This window comes from Tachypleus tridentatus, chromosome 2 (assembly GCF_004210375.1).
Source record: "Tachypleus tridentatus isolate NWPU-2018 chromosome 2, ASM421037v1, whole genome shotgun sequence".
NCBI classification, from domain to species: Eukaryota; Metazoa; Arthropoda; class Merostomata; order Xiphosura; family Limulidae; genus Tachypleus; species Tachypleus tridentatus.
The window spans coordinates 140313125-140338600 of record NC_134826.1 but is presented as its reverse complement, the minus strand read 5'-3'; the positions used below and the strand labels follow the sequence as shown (position 1 = coordinate 140338600).

Below are 25476 nucleotides of genomic sequence, written 5' to 3'. Positions count from 1 at the left end.
GGTGAAAAGAATTTTACCTATAATTAATCACACAACACAAATGTATTAATTAATAGAAATTTTCTGTTTTGACAAGGAAAATAGAGAAGGATATGAGATGAGAAACGTTCTAGTTTCCTAGTTTTGTGTAGCTATGGCCTTTATTTTGTGTTCTAGTGCTTCAAAGAATTTCTGCTTGTCTTTAGAATAAATAATGACTTGTGGTTTGATGATTTTTGCCCTGGGGTTAAGTGATAATTAGTAGATGAATATTTTGTAAATGATAAAATAGTTAAGTTCTGAGGCACATAGTTTATAAGTACATGCAAGTGTTTCTCTTATGTTTTTCATACAAATGATTAATCTAGTTATTGTGGCTGAGAACAAATTACAAACTCTTAGTTATAATCTAGGGAGAGCGAGGATTAGATGGAGAGGATGGAAAACCCGGAGAACCAGGACCACCTGTGAGTGTGAACTAGAAAAACTGGATGTGTTTTTATCTTTTAAGTAGTTTAAAACTCAAAACTATATTTATGGCAATCAGAATAGTAATACTGAAAATTATTTATAACTAAAGTGACTGTTGTGTTTGGTAAATTGTCACTGAATATTTGTGGTTGAAGATATAAACATTTGTTACTTTCTAAGACTTACCAGCAGTCAGTACAACATTAAGCTGAGTTCTTTTGCTTAGTTTTTGGTTTTAAAATGGGCAAGTAGACAGAAGCAATCCAAAACATTTAGTATATCTGTTTCATTATTTCTGTATAAGTAACTAGTTAAATCACTACTACATTACATTGGTGTCCAGCTTGCAATTATACAATTTGTATGTGTGTTTAGGGCTCACCTGGAGAACCTGGAGAAATGGGTTTGCCTGGAGCCCCAGGAAAAACAGTAAGTTGCCATAAACAAATGTATTAAAGTAATTAAAAGGTGGATGTGAAACTAGAAGAGAAACCTGATATTAGATAAGCTATAAAATGTAAACACATTTTAACCTGTTATCTGATGCAAGCTCCATATAACTTCTCAATGTGAGCTTGATACTGTGTATTACCTAGTGACTCATATTGTAACACTGTTGTCAGAACAGTGTTTTAGCGATAAGCCTTGCATTGTATAAGAATAAAATATTAATTGTGACACGTTGCATGTTTTGTTTAGGGTCCTGATGGTGCTGCGGGTGCTCAGGGTGATGTAGGTCTACCAGGTGAGAAGGGAGATCAGGGTGTCGAAGGACCTGTTGGAGAACAGGGACCATCTGGACCTCCAGTGAGTTGATAGTAGTTTGAAAATTTGTGGTTTACACATTTTTAAGAATATGAATATATAACTTTTTTGTTGATGGTATACTCTCTTTTGAAAACTTAAATTATCACTGTTCGGGCCTTGTTAGCTTATGTATTTTCAATGGAAAAAACATTTAGTTGGAGATTAGGTACATTTCAGAAAATAATTTGTTTTCTGATGAAGGATGGTTAATATTTTTTTCTTGTATATTACAAAGCCTTTTTTTGTAATCCAACTGACAATATTCGTATGTCCTCTATCATAACATGTAGATTTGACAAGATCATAAACAAATACTGAAGAGTTTTGAATATATAAAAAACATAAATCCAGTTTGAAAACTCATTTTTGAGGATATTTAAATATTCCATATGTTATGGGATTGTAGAACTCGATGTTTGTGTTGGTTTATAGTGTTAGAAATCTAAAAAGTTTCTTTGAACTATGAAAAAGTGTATTTATTGATTGAAACTTTTATTCAAAATACATTTACTTTAAGACAAATTTATTGAAATATGTTTTCTTTTACAAAATTTGTATGAAAATAGTTATTTTTTTAAATATTTAACTCATGTTTCTTGAATGAACTGCTATTTAACGAACATGAAATTATCTTGTTTGCAAAAGCCATATTTCACATTTTCTTCTTTGTTTATTGTACCTAATTACCTATCTTTGATTTGGTGGCTTAGGGACAAGCAGGTCCTCCTGGACCACAAGGACTGAGAGGATCTCCTGGTCCAGCGGTTAGTGTTGTTTTTGATTTCGTATCTTTAAAGTTAAGTAACTGACGTGTTACTTGCGTTTTACTTTTTTTAAAATACGTTCTACTTTAATGTTAAACCAACTGTTGCATTTATGGAAAAGCATTTTCAAGAACTTTTATTAAACATTTGAAAAATGAAATAAAAGAATAACTGATATGAATAAAAAAAATTTGAAATTACTTGTAAAATTTGGGTAATGAGAAACAGAAGACATGACAAAGAATGGTCAATAAAAGACTTCCATTGAACATGTTTTACTAAAACATATGATTACATGGAAAGTGTGTATCTTGCAATTCTTATGATATATGTGTGTGTGTATATGGTTTTTTATCTTTGCAAACAAAATTGGCAATTTATTCATACTTTTACCTGCAATTAGAATGCATCTTTTTTGCAGTTTTCGTTACAACAGTTGTTGAGTGAGTTATTTCTAAACGTGTTTTAAAACTTGTCAGTTTTTATTTCCTTGCAAACTTTGTGCTTTTGAAAGTCTACAAGTACTTGTTACATGAAGTTGTAAGTGGATATGTTTTCTAGTTATTTTTTGTCTGCTGGTTTTATTGAAACCATGAAATAAATTAATATAAGCTGAACAACTTCAATTTTATTTTGATGTTTTATAATATAAAATAGAAGTTTTATGCTAGAAAATATACCTGATTTTTTTTACATGAATAAACCAGCTTCTCTGAACTCAGATATCTTATAGTAACTGCCTTAATCTCTAGTTTGCACGACCTCTTGTGTAGTGATTTCACCTTTAATAGATTATTAAGTGTTTATTGTCTTGTTTAAAATACAGGGAGATGTTGGACCACCTGGACTTAGTGGACCACCAGGCCAGCCTGGACTCATAGTGGGTGTCATTACCTATTTATATGATGGATGTTAAATATTTTAAAGGTTATGATGGACTTTATAAGATTTAGCTAAATTTGGAGATGGGTTGAATGAGTATTGAAAGAAACTTTAATACAACATTTCAACAAGTTTATATCGTTATCAGTGATGTGTTTACTATTTCACTGCCGTTATCAGTGATGTGTTTACTGTTTCACTGCCGTTATCAGTGATGTGTTTACTATTTCACTGCCGTTATCAGTGATGTGTTTACTGTTTCACTGTTAGGTTTCTTCATGTTTATTGATTAAGTCTTAAGCGAGTTTAAGAATCTTTAATTAGAAACATATTTCTGTTTTGTTATTGTTTTTTTTTACTCTCTTAAAAAGACATAAAACGCATCTGAAGCATAGCAAGAGAATTTCTCTTCGTCATATTATTTGCCTTTTATGGAGTACGTTCACAGTTTGTGGCTTGTATATTTCTTTATTACCTTACTGGTAACCTTCACATAATTCAAGGAGAGTAATTTCAACAAGAACACATTTAATACTGAACAATAGTTTACTGTAAAATGAATGTTACTAACACTAATTGTTTGGTAATTGATTTTTGTTCTATTTTTATGTTGTTTTTTCAGGATTTTTAAAATATGAATGTTCATGTTATATTTATGACAGGGCCCACCTGGAATCAAAGGAGAAAGAGGAGTGAGGGGTCGTAAAGGAGTGAAGGTGATTATAGTTTCAAATGTCATATTTTATTAATTGCTAGGAGCATCATATTTAAAACACATCTACATCAACTCTGTTGTTTTCTTTCACCTAAAAGAGCTGTGAACTAGAAAGAGGTGAACTATGACTGTGTGGAATGTTCTATGCCTCAGTTGGGATTTCAGTACACATCCAAGGTACAGATAGAAATGTTAGACAGGTTTAGTCTGTGTAATTGTGAATTTAGCCATGACAAGTGTATAGTGGTGATTTTTTAATGTGAAACTAACACAGATAGTAGTTAATAACAGGCCAGGAAGAATATAATGTCGGTTGTGTTTGAGAGTAATTGAACCAAACAGTGTGACCTTTTACAACAAAATGAGAGTTACCTAAACCTGTGAATACAACTGTGATAATCAAAAGTATAATGAACGTTTGTGTATGTATTTAACTTGTTTCTTTTTAAATATATTACTTTAAAAGAAGTGGACTGTATGCTGTTTAAATATATTACTTTAAAAGAAGTGGACTGTATGCTGTTTAAATATATTACTTTAAAAGAAGTGGACTGTATGCTGTTTAAATATATTACTTTAAAAGAAGTGGACTGTATGCTGTTTAAATATATTACTTTAAAAGAAGTGGACTGTATGCTGTTTAAATATATTACTTTAAAAGAAGTGGACTGTATGCTGTTTAAATATATTACTTTAAAAGAAGTGGACTGTATGCTGTTTAAATATATTACTTTAAAAGAAGTGGACTGTATGCTGTTTAAATATATTATTTTAAAAGAAGTGGACTGTATGCTGTTTAAATATATTACTTTAAAAGAAGTGGACTGTATGCTGTTTAAATATATTACTTTAAAAGAAGTGGACTGTATGCTGTTTAAATATATTACTTTAAAAGAAGTGGACTGTATGCTGTTTAAATATATTACTTTAAAAGAAGTGGACTGTATGCTGTTTAAATATATTACTTTAAAAGAAGTGGACTGTATGCTGTTTAAATATATTACTTTAAAAGAAGTGGACTGTATGCTGTTTAAATATATTACTTTAAAAGAAGTGGACTGTATGCTGTTTAAATATATTACTTTAAAAGAAGTGGACTGTATGCTGTTTAAATATATTACTTTAAAAGAAGTGGACTGTATGCTGTTTAAATATATTACTTTAAAAGAAGTGGACTGTATGCTGTTTAAATATATTACTTTAAAAGAAGTGGACTGTATGCTGTTTAAATATATTACTTTAAAAGAAGTGGACTGTATGCTGTTTAAATATATTACTTTAAAAGAAGTGGACTGTATGCTGTTTAAATATATTATTTTAAAAGAAGTGGACTGTATGCTGTTTAAATATATTACTTTAAAAGAAGTGGACTGTATGCTGTTTAAATATATTACTTTAAAAGAAGTGGACTGTATGCTGTTTAAATATATTACTTTAAAAGAAGTGGACTGTATGCTGTTTAAATATATTACTTTAAAAGAAGTGGACTGTATGCTGTTTAAATATATTATTTTAAAAGAAGTGGACTGTATGCTGTTTAAATATATTATTTTAAAAGAAGTGGACTGTATGCTGTTTAAATATATTTAAAAGAAGTGGACTGTATGCTGTTTAAATATATTATTTTAAAAGAAGTCGACTGTATTGTTCATATTTAGTGCCAAAAAGCCACAAGTATCTACTGTGAAGAATACAGCCAATACCTACATAAAACCTAACATGTATAATATAGGTTAAGTGCCTTTCATAAGAAGGTACTGCAAACTCAAAATATCTACAAAATTATTGTTTGTTTAAACATTGAGTTTAGTCACACTTAATATTTTGGTAAAGCATCTGAAGAAGTGTGAACAGTGTTATACTTTTTTAGTTCGTTTTTGGTAAGCAACTCTAGTAGTCTTTAATCAAGTATTAAATTTCAAATATATATATTTACACAGATTTCTGGAAAACATTTAACCATGCATTTAATAAAGAGCTACAACCAGTTAAACGAATATACTAACAATGTGAAATTCTAAATTTTATCATGGTGTTACAGTTTTATTAGACATTTAGATTTCTTTGTACTATTCACTTTTGGAGTTTAACCATATTGCGATAGGTCAGAGGTCATGCCATTGCATTTGTTGATTGTTATTCAAAATTATTGTTTGACTACTATTTTATGAATTTATGTTGGTAAGTTTGATATCAAATTGCAGATTATAATTCAAGTTTTACTATTGTACATAATTTAACTTTTTAATTTAAACATAAATATTAAAAGAATGCACCTAAATACTATATGCAAAAACAGCTCGTTTGGGTTGAGAAAATATTTTACGTAGAAGAGCGAACAACGTTTCGACCTTCTTCGGTCATCGTCAGGTTCACAAAGACTAATATTTTTGAGTCACTTGGTATGTTCACTGCAGCAGTGGTACAAATTAGACACTTGTGATGTTAAAATACTAAGTTCATAGTTTCATAAAAATTAGGAACTCAAATTACCAGTACTGACAAAGTATAGTATTAAACAAGAACCTCATGTTTTCCATTTGATGAGATATTGCTTATGTAATGAATCAAACACACAGGTCCTATTCACCTATTTCAGTATTTCATATACACTTCAATATATGACACTTGAATAATCAATTGACAGCTTATAATGTCCCCTTGTGGTTTTTTCAGCCATTTTAATCTGTTAAAAGGCTGCCACATTAATTTGAACTAAGGTTTCAAGGAGGTAGGTTGTGTCTTTAGTCTGCTCAAAATTTCATGTTTTTTAATACCAAAATACAGCTAGTTACAAAGCTTGATAAATTGTATTTGAATTCTGTGGTATCAGTATGGGAACTTGTGATTTTTTTGTTTGTTTTTCATTTGCATACATAAAACCTAAAAAAGTATTTCGTATCCTCTGTGTGTGAAATTTTGAAAGGCTTAGCAAATATATCCAGTATCAACTGACTTCAAAGACTGTAACTAGAAGAGAATTGCTTGACTAAGTTCTTTATATACTATTCAATATTTTAAGAAAAATAAATTTAATAACTTATTTCTAAATAGTAATAATCTGTATACATATATAATTGAAATGTAATTGTATGTTACAAAACACTAATCCACAGCCAAAACATGATCACTTTGGGAAGACTAAAGGTTAGTCTTATATTATTGGATAAGGTAACATGAGCATGCATGCTGTGGCAATTATGTTATATAATGTTGGCCAGACAGGACCAGAAAGTCAGCATAATAAAAAAATAATAAATATATAATGTTATTAGATCTAATTTATTTAGACCAGATATTTGTAGTTTTGTGTTATCATTTGTAATAATTCTAAAATGAAAAAGCATAATTTAAATTTATTTATTTCTTGTTTTATTTTAATGGTGATTACAAGGTTGGTCAAATTGACAGATCCCACATATTTAGTGTTAAGAAAGTACACACAAAATATATAGTCTTACTGAAAACAAATGTTTGGGATGAAGTTTTTTTTTAAGCATGATGTGAAAATCATTTCTCTCTCAGACTAGTTATGAAAATGAAACAGACTTGATATTTTATCAAACATATCTTTATTAAGAATAGTTCATAAATAAATATGATTTTCTCTGTACAAAAAACTTGCAATCTTTACTGATAGTCTACCAAATTTTGTGAGGATAAACATACTACATCCAAAGTTATAGTATAAATATTTAATATCTGTATGCAAAGTTATGTATATTGTACTGAGCTGATTGTGAAAGGGTTAATATGTAACTTAGGATTATTATAGTGCCACATGTCAAACTGGCATTTTAAATCCTCTTGTTGGACAGCCCTATGTTTAGGAAGTTATAATACTAAAACTAGAGGTTTGATTCCCCACAGTAAATGTCGTAGATAGTCTCTTATGACTTTGCCCTAAAAGCAAAAAAACAGTGGTATTTTTAAATATACTGTTAACTGTGCTACTTTAATGTGTTACAAAGTATTATTTAAGAACTATTATATTGTCAAAGATTCAATGACAAAACTTCTGTCATTTAAAATTATAATAATGTTCCTCATGACGATTAAAAAAAACGTGAATTTTTGTTAGGGACATCGTGGTCGAATGGGCCGTGCAGGAAGAAAAGGAGACCCAGGAGAGAAGGGAGAAAAAGGAATGAAAGGCCCTGTTGGGCCTATAGGGCTTAAAGGAGATGTTGTAAGCAAGACATTTATCTTCATGTTTAATTTCATTAAAAAAAAATTTATGGCCCAACTTTAATGGCAGGGTCTTTATTAGATCTCCAGCAAAAATCTTATCATGACCTTCAAAGAAATGCAAGCATGCTATAATAGTTTATTCTCATATCTTCTTAAGTTCATTGCTTAAATGAAAAGTAGAATGAACTCTCACTAACCAAACAACTAATCAAAGGTATTTAGAATTATACATTTTACTGATAGTAATGTTAACAGTTTACTTACTGGTGAAAAAACATTCAGTTGAATGTAAACTTAATTCTAACTGGCAGACTGTACATGTTGACTGAATAATTTTTACAGGTACGTATTTTTATGTGTTACTCACTTATTTTTGTGTTTTAAGAAAGATTCGTGCTGAAAAGTTTTCCACAGGGAAGTTAACAGTGGATAAATAATTAATGGTCCAATATTGTACAGGAAATACAGGGATGTTAACAGTGGATAAATAATTAATGGTCCAATATTGTACAGGAAATACAGGGATGTTAACAGTGGATAAATAATTAATGGTAAAATATTGTACAGGAAATACAGGGATGTTAACAGTAGATAAATAATTAATGTTGAAATATTGTACAGGAGATACAGGGATGTTAACAGTGTATAAATAATTAATGGTCAAATATTGTACAGGAGATACAGGGATGTTGACAGTGTATAAATAACTAATTGTCAAATATTGTACAGGGGATAGAGGGATGTTAACAGTGGATAAATAATTAATGGTCAAATATTTTTTAACAGATCTATCTGCCGTACAAGATCAAATTTTTTTATCTGAATTAGTAGTTTATTGTATCAATAATATTAATTTGTTTTTCTTGAGATGTGCAGATGTTTGGCATTTGAATAAAATGCAATATTTTTTCTCAGTTTTATGAAAAGAAAATTTCAATAATTAATTAACTATACATTTATTAACTATTGATTAATTAACTATAATTTAATTAATTAACTATACATTAACTAACTATAGAGTAATTAAATCCAGAAGGTGGAAGTCATTCTTGCTTTCTTTACATTAACTAACCATACATTAATTAACTACACATTAATTAATTATACATTAATTAACTCCAGAAGGTGGAAGTTTGTCTTGCTTTCTTTACATTAACTAACTATCCATTAATTAACTACACATTAATTAATTATACATTAATTAACTCCAGAAGGTGGAAGTTAGTCTTGCTTTCTTTACATTAACTAACCATACATTAATTAACTACACATTAATTAATTATACATTAATTAACTCCAGAAGGTGGAAGTTAGTCTTGCTTTCTTTACATTAACTAACCATACATTAATTAACTACACATTAATTAATTATACATTAATTAACTCCAGAAGGTGGAAGTTAGTCTTGCTTTCTTTACATTAACTAACCATACATTAATTAACAACACATTAATTAATTATACATTAATTAACTCCAGAAGGTGGAAGTTAGTCTTGCTTTCTTTACATTAACTAACCATACATTAATTAACTACACATTAATTAATTATACATTAATTAACTCCAGAAGGTAGAAGTTAGTCTTGCTTTCTTTACATTAACTAACCATACATTAATTAACTACACATTAATTATACATTAATTAACTCCAGAAGGTGGAAGTTTGTCTTGCTTTCTTTACATTAACTACCAATACATTAATTAACTCCAGAAGGTGGAAGTTTGTCTTGCTTTCTTTACATTAACTAACAATACATTAATTAACTCCATTAAGTGGAAGTTTGTCTTGCTTTCTTTACATTAACTAACAATACATTAATTAACTCCAGAAGGTGGAAGTTTGTCTTGCTTTCTTTACATTAACTAACTATCCATTAATTAACTACACAATAATTAATTATACATTAATTAACTCCAGAAGGTAGAAGTTAGTCTTGCTTTCTTTACATTAACTAACCATACATTAATTAACTACACATTAATTATACATTAATTAACTCCAGAAGGTGGAAGTTTGTCTTGCTTTCTTTACATTAACTACCAATACATTAATTAACTCCAGAAGGTGGAAGTTTGTTTTGCTTTCTTTACATTAACTACCAATACATTAATTAACTCCAGAAGGTGGAAGTTTGTCTTGCTTTCTTTACATTAACTAACAATACATTAATTAACTCCATTTAGTGGAAGTTTGTCTTGCTTTCTTTACATTAACTAACAATACATTAATTAACTCCAGAAGGTGGAAGTTCGTCTTGCTTTCTTTACATTAACTAACTATCCATTAATTAACTACACAATAATTAATTATACATTAATTAACTCCAGAAGGTGGAAGTTTGTCTTGCTTTCTTTACATTAACTACCAATACATTAATTAACTCCATTAAGTGGAAGTTTGTCTTGCTTTCTTTACATTAACTAACAATACATTAATTAACTCCAGAAGGTGGAAGTTTGTCTTGCTTTCTTTACATTAACTAACTATCCATTAATTAACTTCAGAAGGTGGAAGTTTGTCTTGCTTTTTTTACATTAACTACCAATACATTAATTAACTCCAGAAGGTGGAAGTTTGTCTTGCTTTCTTTACATTAACTAACTATCCATTAATTAACTTCAGAAGGTGGAAGATTGTCTTGCTTTCTTTACATTAACTAACAATACATTAATTAACTCCAAAAGGTGGAAGTTTGTCTTGCTTTCTTTACAATCTTTTTGAAATTGATGAGAGAAAAATGTAATAATTAAAATCATGGATTTTTTGTATACATCACAGTTTTGTGTAAGAAAAACAAACAAACACAAAATGATATACCAGGATAATAGTAACCTGTTGTACTGGAAGTGAAAAAACAATTCACTAGACCTTTGTAACTAGTTATTAGATAACTCCAGACAGGTTATAACTTAAGGAGAATGGTTTGAATTTCTTTCCACAGGGACCACCAGGAATGGAGGGTCAAAAAGGAAATGATGGACCACAAGGGGAATTGGTAGGTTCAGTTTTCTTGTGTCTAAGGTGAAATAAAAGAGTGGTTAATGAGTCATGAGTTAATCTAGCATGTAGGGGAATTGTTAGGTTCAGTTTTCTTGTGTCTAAGGTGAAATAAAAGAGTGGTTAATGAGGCATGAGTTAATCTAGCATGTAGGGGAATTGTTAGGTTCAGTTTTCTTGTGCCTAAGGTGAATAAAAGAGTGGTTAATGAGTCATGAGTTAATCTGGCATGTAGAGGAATTGTTAGGTTCAGTTTTCTTGTCTAAGGTGAATAAAAGAGTGGTTAAAGAGTCATGAGTTAATCTAGCATGTAGAGGAATTGTTAGGTTCAGTTTTCTTGTCTAAGGTGAATAAAAGAGTGGTTAAAGAGTCATGAGTTAATCTAGCATGTAGGGGAATTGGTAGGTTCAGTTTTCTTGTGTCTAAGGTGAATAAAAGGGTGGTTAATGAGTCATGAGTTAATCTAGCATGTAGGGGAATTGGTAGGTTCAGTTTTCTTGTATCTAAGGTGAATAAAAGAGTGGTTAAAGAGTCATGAGTTAATCTAGCATGTAGAGGAATTGTTAGGTTCAGTTTTCTTGTGTCTAAGGTGAATAAAAGAGTGGTTAATGAGTCATGAGTTAATCTAGCATGTAGGGGAATTGGTAGGTTCAGTTTTCTTGTGTCTAAGGTGAATAAAAGGGTGGTTAATGAGTCATGAGTTAATCTAGCATGTAGGGGAATTGGTAGGTTCAGTTTTCTTGTATCTAAGGTGAATAAAAGAGTGGTTAATGAGTCATTAGTTAATCTAGCATGTAGGGGAATTGGTAGGTTCAGTTTTCTTGTGTCTAAGGTGAAATAAAAGAGTGGTTAATGAGTCATGAGTTAATCTAGCATGTAGGGGAATTGTTAGGTTCAGTTTTCTTGTGTCTAAGGTGAAATAAAAGAGTGGTTAATGAGGCATGAGTTAATCTAGCATGTAGGGGAATTGTTAGGTTCAGTTTTCTTGTGCCTAAGGTGAATAAAAGAGTGGTTAATGAGTCATGAGTTAATCTAGCATGTAGAGGAATTGTTAGGTTCAGTTTTCTTGTCTAAGGTGAATAAAAGAGTGGTTAAAGAGTCATGAGTTAATCTAGCATGTAGGGGAATTGGTAGGTTCAGTTTTCTTGTGTCTAAGGTGAATAAAAGGGTGGTTAATGAGTCATGAGTTAATCTAGCATGTAGAGGAATTGTTAGGTTCAGTTTTCTTGTCTAAGGTGAATAAAAGAGTGGTTAAAGAGTCATGAGTTAATCTAGCATGTAGAGGAATTGTTAGGTTCAGTTTTTTTGTCTAAGGTGAATAAAAGAGTGGTTAAAGAGTCATGAGTTAATCTAGCATGTAGAGGAATTGTTAGGTTCAGTTTTCTTGTCTAAGGTGAATAAAAGAGTGGTTAAAGAGTCATGAGTTAATCTAGCATGTAGAGGAATTGTTAGGTTCAGTTTTCTTGTCTAAGGTGAATAAAAGAGTGGTTAAAGAGTCATGAGTTAATCTAGCATGTAGGGGAATTGGTAGGTTCAGTTTTCTTGTGTCTAAGGTGAATAAAAGGGTGGTTAATGAGTCATGAGTTAATCTAGCATGTAGAGGAATTGTTAGGTTCAGTTTTCTTGTCTAAGGTGAATAAAAGAGTGGTTAAAGAGTCATGAGTTAATCTAGCATGTAGAGGAATTGTTAGGTTCAGTTTTCTTGTCTAAGGTGAATAAAAGAGTGGTTAAAGAGTCATGAGTTAATCTAGCATGTAGAGGAATTGTTAGGTTCAGTTTTCTTGTCTAAGGTGAATAAAAGAGTGGTTAAAGAGTCATGAGTTAATCTAGCATGTAGGGGAATTGGTAGGTTCAGTTTTCTTGTATCTAAGGTGAATAAAAGAGTGGTTAAAGAGTCATGAGTTAATCTAGCATGTAGAGGAATTGTTAGGTTCAGTTTTCTTGTGTCTAAGGTGAATAAAAGAGTGGTTAATGAGTCATGAGTTAATCTAGCATGTAGGGGAATTGGTAGGTTCAGTTTTCTTGTATCTAAGGTGAATAAAAGAGTGGTTAATGAGTCATTAGTTAATCTAGCATGTAGGGGAATTGGTAGGTTCAGTTTTCTTGTGCCTAAGGTGAATAAAAGAGTGGTTAATGAGTCATTAGTTAATATAGCAATTAGGGGAATTGTTAGGTTCAAATTTCTTGTGTCTAATGTGAAATAAAAGAGTGGTTAATGAGTCATGAGTTAATCGAGCATATAGGGGAATTTTTAGGTTCAGTTTTCTTGTGTCTAAGGTGAATAAAAGAGTGGTTAATGAGTCATTAGTTAATCTAGCATGTAGGGGAATTGGTAGGTTCAGTTTTCTTGTGTCTAAGGTGAAATAAAAGAGTGGTTAATGAGTCATGAGTTAATCTAGCATGTAGGGGAATTGGTAGGTTCAGATTTCTTGTGTCTAATGTGAAATAAAAGAGTGGTTAATGAGTCATGAGTTAATCTAGCATGTAGGGGAATTGGTAGGTTCAGTTTTCTTGTGTCTAAGGTAAAATAAAAGAGTGGTTAATGAGTCATGAGTTAATCTGGCATGTAGAGGAATTGTTAGGTTCAGTTTTCTTGTGTCTAAGGTGAAATAAAAGAGTGGTTAATGAGTCATGAGTTAATCTGGCATGTAGAGGAATTGGTAGGTTCAGTTTTCTTGTGTCTAATGTGAAATGAAAGAGTGGTTAATGAGTCATTAGTTAATCTAGCATGTAGAGTAATTGTTAGGTTCAGTTTTCTTGTGTCTAAGGTGAAATAAAAGAGTGGTTAATGAGTCATGAGTTAATCTGGCATGTAGAGGAATTTTTAGGTTCAGTTTTCTTGTGTCTAAGGTGAAATAAAAGAGTGGTTAATGAGACATTAGTTAATCTACCATGTATCTTATAAACCATTCAAGCAAGGTGAAGTTCAAGGGCTGACTTGTGGGTTTGTGAAAATATGTCTTTGTTAACAAGTCTGAAATAATGGAAGTTGGTTGAATGGATGGCAATCGAAAATTAAAAGCAGAAGTAGTTTCAAACTTAATCTTCTGCATTTGTGTTTCTAAACATTCGACTAATTAGTTCTACACTTTTTGAACAGTATGGCTGTAGGAGTGTGTAGTTATTGAGCATTGAGTGGTCAGATATGATTGTATTTAACGGGTACAAAAGCAAATAATTAAATAAACTGAAGCAAAAAAGTATCAACATAAAATTATTAAACATTAGGTGTAAGAAGCATTAGTACACTGTTTATTTTAAGGTTATTACACCCCAGTGTTTTTAACTTGACCAGTGTTGAACAACATGCATTATAAATAGCAAATAAATATGTTTGAAGGTCACTGTATAAAAATTTTTTCACCATTTCTAGTGCATTACCTGTAATAATATTATGGATTTAAATTAATGAAAGAGTCCACTTTTTCCTTTTTTTTTATCTAGGGACCAGAGGGACCACCAGGGCCTAAAGGATCTACAGTAAGATGTGAAACTTATTTTTTTATTAAAACATTTCCATATTATTGTTCATTACTTAGAAAAATACTGGAAATCCTTTTCCTATTCATGTAGGTAACTCTAATTGAATTGGAGATTTTTAGACCCAGTTAATTGTATGTAATTCAGTTAATAATAGTTGTATGTAATTCAGTTAATAATAATTGTATGTAATTCAGTTAATAATAGTTGTATGTAATTCAGTTAATAATAGTTGTCAGAGAAAAAGTAAAATAAAATTACCAACCCTCATTTTTTCTTTATTACTTAGGTTTTTAGGGTTACAAATGAGGAGGAAATGTTTGTTTTTTTTTGCTGTAAAGCTAGATAGTGGACACATAATATGAGAAATAAATTACTGTAATTTAGGCAGGCACTGTAGACATAGGAGTCTGGAAATATAACTGTCTGTAAAAAAAATATAAAAAGCAATAAAGAAAAGGCAAAGTGATTATCCAGTTTAAATAATGTGCTATTATTGCATGCTTTATTAGAGAGGGTATACCCTTTTTTACCCCTTTTTTTTCCTGACAACAGTAAGTTATTGGATCTTTTACACATCACATTTTAATGTTTCAGTGCACCGCCATAACTTCGACTAGGTAGTAATTCTCTCTTAACCAATTAATTTCAAGTTTGGAAGTCCTTTTGTAATAGTTTGTCAGAGTTTGAGCCTCGTTTCTACCTAATACTGGATTTTAAACCTATTTTTACATCTCTTTGCAGCTAGCAGTTTGAAACTAACTACCATCAAATATTGAGACTACTTATCACACTGTCTATTGGTACGCTGTTATAAAACTTGAAGCATCAAGCCTGTATGTAATACTGTATTTTTAGCACTAGAATTGATGTCACACCATTTCAAGCACAGAGAAATAATATAATATAATACTGTTTATAATACTGAGTACTGGTACACTGTTATGTTACTTTTCCTGTAATTAGGCTGTTTATCATAATTTATGTTGCATATTGTGCCTTCTGTTTTACTAATGGAAGTATTGAGACAGTTTTACCATACTGAAAGAAACAAAAATAGTTTACTGAGAGTTTGTTTATTTATTTTACTTTTAACAGGGACCAACTGGACCAAAGGGTGATCATGGACCACCGGTAAGTTTGTGAATGAGATTGAATGAAACTGTTTCAGTTCAATATTGTTTCTGCTTTATGAATTACAGACATATACAGAGATGCCAACCATTACAATTTGAGCGTAATCATTACGATTTTGCTGTACAATATACGAGGGCTGTTCAAAAAATACAAGGAACTGACGTCATAAAACAAAATGTACTTTATTTAGAAGTTACAGGTCTGGGACCCCTTCAAAATACTCTCCTCCCCAATGCACACACTTATCTCAACGGTGTTTCCACTTGTTGAAACAGTCCTGGTACGCTTCTTTTGTAATGTCCTCCACCTCCTTCGTTGCATTTGCCTTAATCTCTGGAATCGTCTCAAATCTTCTTCCTTTCAAGGATCTTTTGAGTTTGGGGAAGAAGAAAAAATCGCAAGGAGCAAGGTCAGGTGAGTAGGGGGTGGGGGTAGGGAAGAACAGTGATCGAGTATTTGGCCAAAAACTCACGAGTTCTGCGTGGCACAAATTTCGCAGCAACGCAGTGCATCTTCAATTTTTCGGTCAAAATCTCGTAACAAGATCCAACTGATATCCCACACTATTCAGCAAGCTCCCTGACAGTCAGACGTCGATTTGCTTGCACCAGGGTGTTGATTTTGTTGACATGTGGGTCATCAGTTGACGTGGAAGGATGTCCAGGATGCTCATCATCTTCAATGGACTGTCGACCATCCTTAAAACGTTCATGCCACTTGAAACATGCCGTACGCTTCATAGCAACATCACCGTAAGCCGTGTTAAGCATAGCAAAAGTTTTAGTCACAGATTTTCCAAGTTTAACACAAAATTTCACAGCAAGTCATTGCTCCTTCTGGTCATTCATTCTGAAATCCGCCAAACGAAAAAATCGCACTTCACTTAAAACCGCGTAGCTAATACACAAATGAAGATATCTGCAATCGGGAAATGGCGTCATAATCAGCTGATATGTGCTAACCTAGCGACACCAAGCGGATTCTCCTGGAACCAACTGGAGCTGCGCAATTCAAACAGTCCGCGTATTTTTTGAACAGACCTCGTACATTACGACTATATGCTCATACAGACAAATATTATGACTTGTTGCAAGTCCCAAATTATTATATATTATATAAGCCTATACAATAAAGTGATAAATTGTTCTCCCAGGGCTTGAAAAGGGGGAAAAGAAAATTTCTAGTGAGATACAAATAAATTTTGATAATAAATAGAGGACATAGTCCAAATGGCTGCTTGCGATAATCATGTTTGTGCTTGAAATAATAAAAAATATTTGTATCTTCGACGTCTACCAATAATTTGAGTGCAGTGCTTCTCCATACTGGGTACATGGGGGAATCCATAGTTACGTCATCATGCTTGTCAGCCAATCAGTGCTCGTGTAGATGGGTATTTCTCGTTTTCTAAACGGCATAGAAATACCAATGCGATCATTCACAAGATGAAAAAAGAGGCCTCGTTCACCAGAGTGTCTTGTTTCTGGCAAATCTAAAAGGACTAAAACTGCGAATTAAAAATTTAGGAAAGAGTATAGTGCAAAATTTCCAGTCATTGCATCAAAAGTCAGTGACATTCATGCATGTTGTACAGTTTGTTACATCGACTTTTCTGTGGCGCATGGCGGGATAAACGATTGTTCCAGACATACAAAATCGGTATCTCACCAACAAAAGGCTGAGGCGAAGACAAAAACGATGCAGATAACGACATTTATGAGTAAGAATTCAGAATATGAAACCATAAATGCAGAAGTGATGTTCACGCAATTCGTCATTGCTCATAATTTACCCCTAGCTGTAGCCGATCATGCAGGACATCTATTCAGAAAAATGTTCCCAGACTCTGATACAGCGAAAAAATATGGCTGTGCTAGAACCAAAACTACAGCCATTGTACAAATGTTGGGTTGTGAAGATGACAAAATGATTTTAAGCATACTTACTAACAGTGTTTACAGTTTAGCCACAGATGGATCCACAGACATGGATGACTCAAAACTGTATCCAGTGGTTGTAAGATATCTTGACCCTTTGCTTGGAATAATTGTTTGTTTTCTTTTGACAATGGTGGAATGGAAAGAAACTTCAATGGGAGAGAATATTTTCAAACTTTTGGACCACGAACTGACAAAGCGGAAAATTCCATGGGAAAACTGTCTTAGTTTTTCTTCAGACAATGCCTCAGTTATGTCTGGTATAGGTAAAGGTGTGATGGGACACATCTCAAGACGACAGCCTAGTGTTTACTTCATGGGCTGTGCCTGTCACCTCATGAATATTGCTGCCCAGAAAGCTTCCAGAGAACTGCCCTGCCCAGTTTCTGATATATTGATAGATATCTACTACTTTCTGGACAAAAGTGCTAGCAGAAAACAACATTTCAAAGAGTTTCAAGGATTGTATTATAAAGAAACAAGAAAAATTCTACAACTTGTTAACACAAGATGGCTATCACTTGGGGTGTGCCTCAACAGAATATTGGACGGGTGGAAGCCATTGAAGAAGTATTTTCACTGTGAAAAGGAAAAACTAGATTAAAAAGGATCTAAACGTGCAGCTCAGTCAGGCAGCAAGACTAACAGTCAGGATATCCTCTCAGCCACATAGGGATACAAGACAACAGTTTCCAAAAGCAGACAAAGAAATATTTGATGTAACTCAATATATGTTTAGCCAGTCTGACCTTGAACTAAATAAGAGACAATCAATGAAAAAAGAAAAGAAAACAAAAGCTAGCAAGAAAGTAACCAAGAAAAGTTATGCGCATAGCAAGTTAGATAAGTTAACAGTTTTCTTGGACAACAAAATGAACTTGTTATTTTGTGTTTTTCATCAGTCTGCAGTTCCTCTATTTGAGTAAGCCAATTTGATATTGAAAAGAGAAGAACCTTGCATACACATTATGCATGGAACTCTGATAACACAAGTTAAAAATATACTTGTCAGATACATCAAGCCAGAATATCTTGTCACTGAACTTGACAACAACTATGAATCCTTACACAAATCTGATGAGGTAGTTTCTATTGAAAATGCTGCCAAGGAATACATTGTTAAATATGAAAAGGACCTAGACCTGATCAGCTTCTACACCAGTGTCAAGAAATACTATATTGCAGCTACAAATTACATGATGAAACATTTCCCTCTAAATGATGAACTTCTGATTCACACAGAGGTTGCTGATCCAAAACTGAGAGTCAGCAAAGATTTCTCTTCTCCACACTTCTTCACAGACAGGCATCCTGTCCTTGTCAATACACATGAGCACGACACTATTGACAAGTTGGAAGGTCAATATTTGAACTATCAAATTGATACTTTCTCAGAAACTGTCCTTCAGTTGAATGTTGACAAGTTTTGGGTTCAGCTGTCTACAGTTAAGGATGGAAATGACAACCAGAAGTATGACATTCTGTGTAGGGTTATGCTTGGAATTCTTACAATCTTCCATTCTAATGCTGACAGTGAAAGGATATTTAGTTTAGTGACTAAAAACAAAAGCAAGTTCAGACCAAACTTGAGCACCTCAGTTTTGAGCAGTATTATAACACACAAGATGTGTATGCAGTCAAATGGACAATGTTGTTATAACTCCCAACCATCCAGAGACATTCTCATGAAAGCAAAGGCTGCAACAGCTGCAAAACTATAACAATAAGTGTCATAAACATGATATAAACTAGTCCTTACACAAAGGCTTTTTCTGCTTACTGTTTGTGCATGTTCAATGTTGTTTTACCAGTATGTTTGTTACTCTGAACTAAATGAAAGACATAATTTCAAAATAATTTTTTTTTAAATTTATTTATTGAATACACAAAACACAGTCATAAATGAGCAATCTATAGCAGTAATAAATAATAATAGTTATAATAATAATATAATAATAAACAGCTTAGAGACATTGGTCAGGCCTAGTAGCCGCAAATGATAAAGGGCTCTGTCTACAATCATTACGCTCAATCATTTGAAATAGTTGGCATCTCTGAACATATATACTGAGTAGTTTGACGTTATACTAAGATATTAGGAAAAGAAGTAAGCTTGGTACCTAAAAACAATGAAACATTACATGATGACCCACCTTGTGATTTGTGCTTTGGTGTTTGATATTTCTTGTATTGTGTCCATGATTTTTCTTTCTTTTCCCTCATGAAGTTATATTGATTATATATCATCTAAGTTTTGGATATGTTTGATAAAAATCATATTATCTTTCCCTGTGATGTGTTCTCTTCTCTAATTTTTAGCTTGGTTTAATTCAAGATTTGGATCTCATAAGAAAACTGTCACAACCTTTATATGTGATTCATTGTGCTAACTTTTTAATTAGAATTAATATGTGTGTGTGTATGTGTATATATAATAGTTTGTTATAACTTAAAAAAAAACAAGCCAAAACCAAAATAAATTGAACAAAAATATGCTGAACTTAATTGGAAAGATCCCAGGATACAAGCTATAATGTATGATTATAAAATGTACCCTAGGTCTTGGAGGTGAGTGAAGAAGTAGGACCCACATTACAGTGGGGATACACCATCTATCAGTCTTGACCTCCATTTGCCAGAAATAAAAGAGTAGCAATAAATATAGAAATAGAAATTAGGGAGAGCAAGATGTGGGTGCTCAAGCCCAGAATGCCCCACATCTATATCATATATCACCCTTCACTGCCTGCAAACAGTTGTGGAAAGGTGACTGCTCTCTCAAGTAAAGAAGAAAAAAATTAAATTGAAATAAATATAAGAAAAGGAAAATAAGGAAACAAAGTACTATAATACACACAGTAACATCTTCATTGTGTCTTGGTATACAATATATCAACCAAACAACTCAGTCCTTTACATACAGTAAATATACAAAATGAGTATTACTGTGTAATTTTCAGTGTATATTTTACAGAGATAATTACAGGTTACTATCTTTAAATTATATTGCAGTATTTCAGAGATTTTGTAATATTTAGAACTTCCTGTGTGTGTGTGTGTGTTTATATATATATATATATGCACACTTTAGAACTGTAATAATGCTAGACACAAATATGGCCTGCTTTAAGTTTTACGAGAGATTAAGATGTTCCTAAGAGCCAGTGTCATTACAAAAAATGGCTGTTTTCAGGCATTTTTCATGTATTAAAACAATTTTGATTGGTGGTGTCCAATACATATAAACATTTTAAGTATTACAAAACTTTAAAGTCTAATAAAACTCAATGAATTGTTTTATAAAGAATTTAATAATACTAAATGATTGCAAAATAGCTTATTTGGATGCACTTATATATAATAAAGTTTAGTACACTTTACTAAGCCTTGTTAACTACATGTTTATATCTAGTATTATGTTGAAATCAACTTAAAATGTTTTTTCAAATGTTTTAATATATTTGAATATTGTGCTGTTTGTTTTAACAGGGACCTCCAGGACCACCTGTAAGTAGGAGTTATTTCTAATATAAATTTATCATTTTAAATACCTCTTACAAGTTACTGTTTGTTTTATCCATTGGACATTTAAGTATTTGATATATTGCAGAATATTACTTTAAAAAAAGTTCTGTATATTTTATCTTGTTTAGAGATCTACTAATTTTCTTCTGTGAAGAAGTAAAAGAATATAGAATAAAAAAATGGATTAATAGTAAATTTTGGGAACAACTCATAGAGGCATCATTGCAATAGACAAAATAACTTGTACTCGTAATTGGTAGGCAGAAAGCTTCATTAGAATCTGTTTCTGTTGGTTGTGTAACTAATATCAGTAGCCTTCGTGTAGCTTTTCTTTAAAAAAAAAAAGCCAGTGCTCAGTGTAGAAACATAATTAATTAATATATAGTTAGAGTGTGGGAAAAAGAGGTAATGGTTGTGAACATCAAACATTAAGTAACTGTCATTTGTAAACAGAAATGTTTGCTGTCATAAAATAGCTTACAAAATGTGCACTTCTTTTAGATTATATTGTTTCACAAGACTAGAGACATTTTTTACCTCTGTTGCAACCTCACACAGCATTGCTTTAAGTTTGAAAGATGGGTGGTACACTCACAAAAATAAATTTTTATCCATTCATGTTTCTCTTTGATAAACTTTTGGGACCAGCACTACCAATGTACCACGTGTCTTTGCGTGATAGGCCTTTCTTATGACGTCCTTATTTGAAAATAATATTATGCACGTGCTTAGGGACCTCCAGCCGAAGCACCACAGATTCCTCCAGAGATGCTTTTCCAAGGAGACAGACCACCATATCTCAGGTACAAGAGGAGTACTGACTTTGATGGAGATTATGTCAAAGAGCCAAAGGAACCGGAACCTGAAGCAGGCTTTCAGAAAAGTTATATAATATGTATGCCAACATCTATTCCATAAAACAAGACTTGGAAAGATGAAGAAACCTGTAGGAACCGAGAGAATCCAGCCAGGTCCTGTAAAGATCTGTATTATGCTCATCCTCACCTTGATAATGGTAGGTTTGAGATATTTATGTTGTAATGAAATTTTTTTACTGAAGCGAGACAATTTATTGCTTGACAGATGTTAAATTTTTTCCCCAGAAAATATTTTTTTAATTGACCACCTGAGGGCCAAGAATTAAAATATCATTTTGGTGGATACAGTAGAATATTATTAATAACTTTACTTTGAGGTGCTGGTGAGTGATATGCATGTTTGTGGAATTCTTTGGACCAATAGTATCTCAGAGTTTATTGCTTTATTTAACAGGATGGTATTGGATTGACCCAAACTTGGGAGTTCCTGATGATTCTGTGTTTGTCTTTTGTAACATGACAAGGTCAGGTGAAACTTGTGTATATCCCACACAAAACACACTTCTATGGTAAGTTTCAATAAATACTTTCATTACTGTAACTATTAAAGTGTGGTAATTATGGAGGCTTGGCTCCAACTTATCTTAATTGTGAGGGTCAGTGGAGTTTTTTTTGGGGTCACCCAACAGTGAGATTGATTTTGTGGGAAAGGTAAGATAACAAACATGATTATCCCACCCAAGTTGACTCATTTTGGCAATTAATAAATTTCATTTGAGCATCTAAAATTTGATAACATAAGTGTTTAAACTGCTATTTAGAATTAACTTGGTTTGGTCAGAAAGAAGTGTTGGGGTGTACATCTCACCCTACGACACACCTCGTCTTGGCCCTATAAGCACATATCTATATTACCTCCTCTAATTTCTAAGTACAATATGTCTGAGACATCAGATATAACTGTAAAGTACCCTAGAAGGTACACCTTTCTTGAAGCATGTTAACCTGTTTAAATTTGTTTGCTCTAAACAAATGTTTTCATTATATTTAAGAAGAAAAAAACATATAAAAATACGATACGTATATGTTACAACAGAATATACAATACATGAATCAACTTACACCTGTAAATATAATAATTGCTCACCAAGTTAAGGTGAAACATAATTGCCACCAGAGGTTTAAGTTCTTCCTGGAAACTGCCGCTTCATTACGCCTTGGTATACAATATATCAACCAGCCAACTTAGACCTTTACTTACAGTAAATATACAGAAGTAGTATCAATGTGTAATTGTGAACCAGCTTGAGAATCAAAATATAATTATGAGCCCAGACCTGAGAATCAAAGTGTAAGCCAAGACTTGGAGTAGCAACAAGTGTGTTAAAGTTTTAATTTACTGTTCCATTGTGGGACTTTCAACACACAAATGACACTTATTTCTGTATATCATTCTATTCTCTTCAGATGCCAAACTTATCGTGGAAGAAAGGCAGCAAAGCTAAGTGGTTCAGTAGTTTACAGGATGGATTTAAGGTAAGTGAACTTATATAATGCCTGACTTGTAGTGACTTTTCATGAAAACTTAACATTATATTAAAATCTGCATATCCCAGTGTATAGTTGAACTGTAATAATTTGTTACATTGTGTTTTAGCCCCTTACTGATACTGAAACTCTTAAGCCATCTTTAAGTTATTACACAGGCCTGTAAACTTAAAACTTCATAAAAGTTGTATTGGTTTTGATAACGGATTCTCCATAATTCATCTATACAGAGCTCTAAGATAGTATTAATTTTTTTTTTCTGTCACGTAATGAATTTTTTTTTATAAATCGAGGAGGAAAAAAACTTAGATTAAGTTTACAACAAATTTACCACAAATATAACAGAATATGTTTGAGCCATTTACACAACCTCTTGTTGCTATGACAACAAATAAATAATACTGAAAAGGACAAAATAATGTCAAAGTCCACTCAAAAACACTGTCCAGAAATGACATGTCATGTGGCCTGTTAACCATTTATATACTAGTGGTGTGTTTATTGTGTGTTCTAGAGAGATCAGTCATATTCATGTCCTGATTGGTCTAGAGATATCTATAGCCAGTGGTTGTCAGTACAACAAAATGTGAGTCGATTTCAACTAAAAGTACAAATGACATTTGTTAACAAGTCTATACATAATAGAGTAAAAATGATATGATTTATGGATTTAAGGTACAGGTATTATCATGAAACATGTAAAAATTTCAGTACACTATTACAAGCTTGTGTTATCAAAGGTCATGCACTCTGGCCTTTTACTGAATGTTAGAATAAAGTTATAAGAAGGTAATACATGACTGAGGTTGTATTTATTAATAAGTTTTATCTACATTTTTGTTTTCTAGGAAGAATCACCTCAAGAAGAAAACTTATAGAGAAAAATCTTATAAATAGACTTGTTTGTGTAAAACAAGTTGTCATGTGTCATGCAATTAATTTGTTTTTTCCTGTATTTTTTAGATCACTTATCAAACCATTGGACCTGTGCAATTGACATTCTTACGATTATTGAGTTCAGCAGCCTACCAGAATTTTACATACACCTGCATTAATTCTGTGGCCTGGTACAACCAACAAAAATTCAACTATGCCTATTCTCTCAAGTTAATGGGTGATAACCAGCAAGAGTTTGGGATCCACACATACAGGCCTTTTGTTTCTTATGATGGCTGTAAGGTAAGTTTCTACATATATAAGTGATGTTTTTGTGTAACATAGTGGAAAAGAACTTTGGAGGGAAGCGTAAGGCTTATCGATACCTCCAAAATGATTTTTATGTTTTTTTTTGCTCCATTGATGTTTTACAGAGGTCATATTAATTGAAACTTCTAAACCAAAATGCTAAAAAATGTACTACTGTCTTTCAGCAGCTTAAAAATGTATAAGAAATCAATTAAGTGAAATAATTATTTTTAAAAACTTTCTTTAGAAATTTGAGGCATTCCATTCATACACAGATTTGGACAGTAATTATTAACTTCCATAACTTTCACAACCTAAAGTGCTGCTATGGTCAATAGCTATTTTTCCATTGTTTTATATTTGTAACTGGAAATGTGTGTAGGTTTGTTATCACTCATGAAAAGGAATAATTTTTAATGCATTTAATTACAATGGGGTACTACACTAAAAATGTATTTTTGAAACCTGTGATGAGCAGAACACGGATAGCATATTATGTAGTTTCTATGCTAAACAGCATCTAAATACAATGGGGTAAAGTACTAACAAAACTAACAAAAATTTCACGAGTAAGACTGATTGATGAACTTCTAGGTAACTAATTAACTTTTCCAAAGGTAATTGTAGTGTTAATCTGATGTGCAATTATTTTTCTTCATCCAATTTGTTTTTTAAAAAAAATCACATTTCAAACTTGTAATATAAGTATTAGTTTGTTTAATTTACATGTGTATATATATCTGTGTAATTATGTTATGAGCCAATGTTATTTTTTTTCCATAAAGAGCCAAAGCTCTAATGATAAGACAGTATTCCAAATTCGGACAAACAAACTGGCACAGCTTCCCCTGGTGGATTTCTTCCCTAAAGACTATGGTTTCCCTCATCAAGCCTTTGGGTTTGACGTAGGACCAGTGTGTTTCAGTTAACAGGAAGTTATTTTGTTTTCTGTGTTTTTAATTTGTTTGTATTATGTTTTCAAATGCCAGAGTAATTTTACTGCCTTTAAAAGTGCTTACATGGCACTCACATAGACACT

At 32.0% G+C, this 25476-nt stretch overlaps 3 protein-coding genes across 13 annotated transcripts in view; 2 read left to right on the top strand and 1 right to left on the bottom strand.

Annotated features, from left to right (window-relative positions):
- The window catches only part of LOC143245242 (uncharacterized), a 43495-nt gene extending 21691 nt beyond the window's left edge, over nt 1-21804 (top strand). The window contains exons 20-31 of the mRNA XM_076491372.1: nt 393-446; nt 826-879; nt 1150-1257; nt 1968-2021; nt 2848-2901; nt 3566-3619; nt 7700-7807; nt 10752-10805; nt 14252-14287; nt 15386-15421; nt 20851-20868; nt 21619-21804. Of these exons, the coding sequence (XP_076347487.1) occupies nt 393-446; nt 826-879; nt 1150-1257; nt 1968-2021; nt 2848-2901; nt 3566-3619; nt 7700-7807; nt 10752-10805; nt 14252-14287; nt 15386-15421; nt 20851-20868; nt 21619-21804 (816 nt within the window). The remainder of the gene's footprint in view (nt 1-392; nt 447-825; nt 880-1149; nt 1258-1967; nt 2022-2847; nt 2902-3565; nt 3620-7699; nt 7808-10751; nt 10806-14251; nt 14288-15385; nt 15422-20850; nt 20869-21618) is intronic.
- Nucleotides 1-25476, bottom strand: part of LOC143245244 (band 7 protein AGAP004871-like) — a 555064-nt gene that overhangs the window by 205639 nt on the left and 323949 nt on the right. The window lies entirely within an intron of this gene.
- On the top strand, nt 21817-25429 carry LOC143245243 (collagen alpha-1(III) chain-like). The gene is made up of 5 exons (XM_076491374.1): nt 21817-21901; nt 22159-22273; nt 23172-23240; nt 24216-24431; nt 25223-25429. The coding sequence occupies exons 2-5, from the start codon at nt 22271-22273 to the stop codon at nt 25364-25366; spliced, it is 432 nt and encodes a 143-aa protein (XP_076347489.1). The 5' UTR covers nt 21817-21901; nt 22159-22270; the 3' UTR covers nt 25367-25429.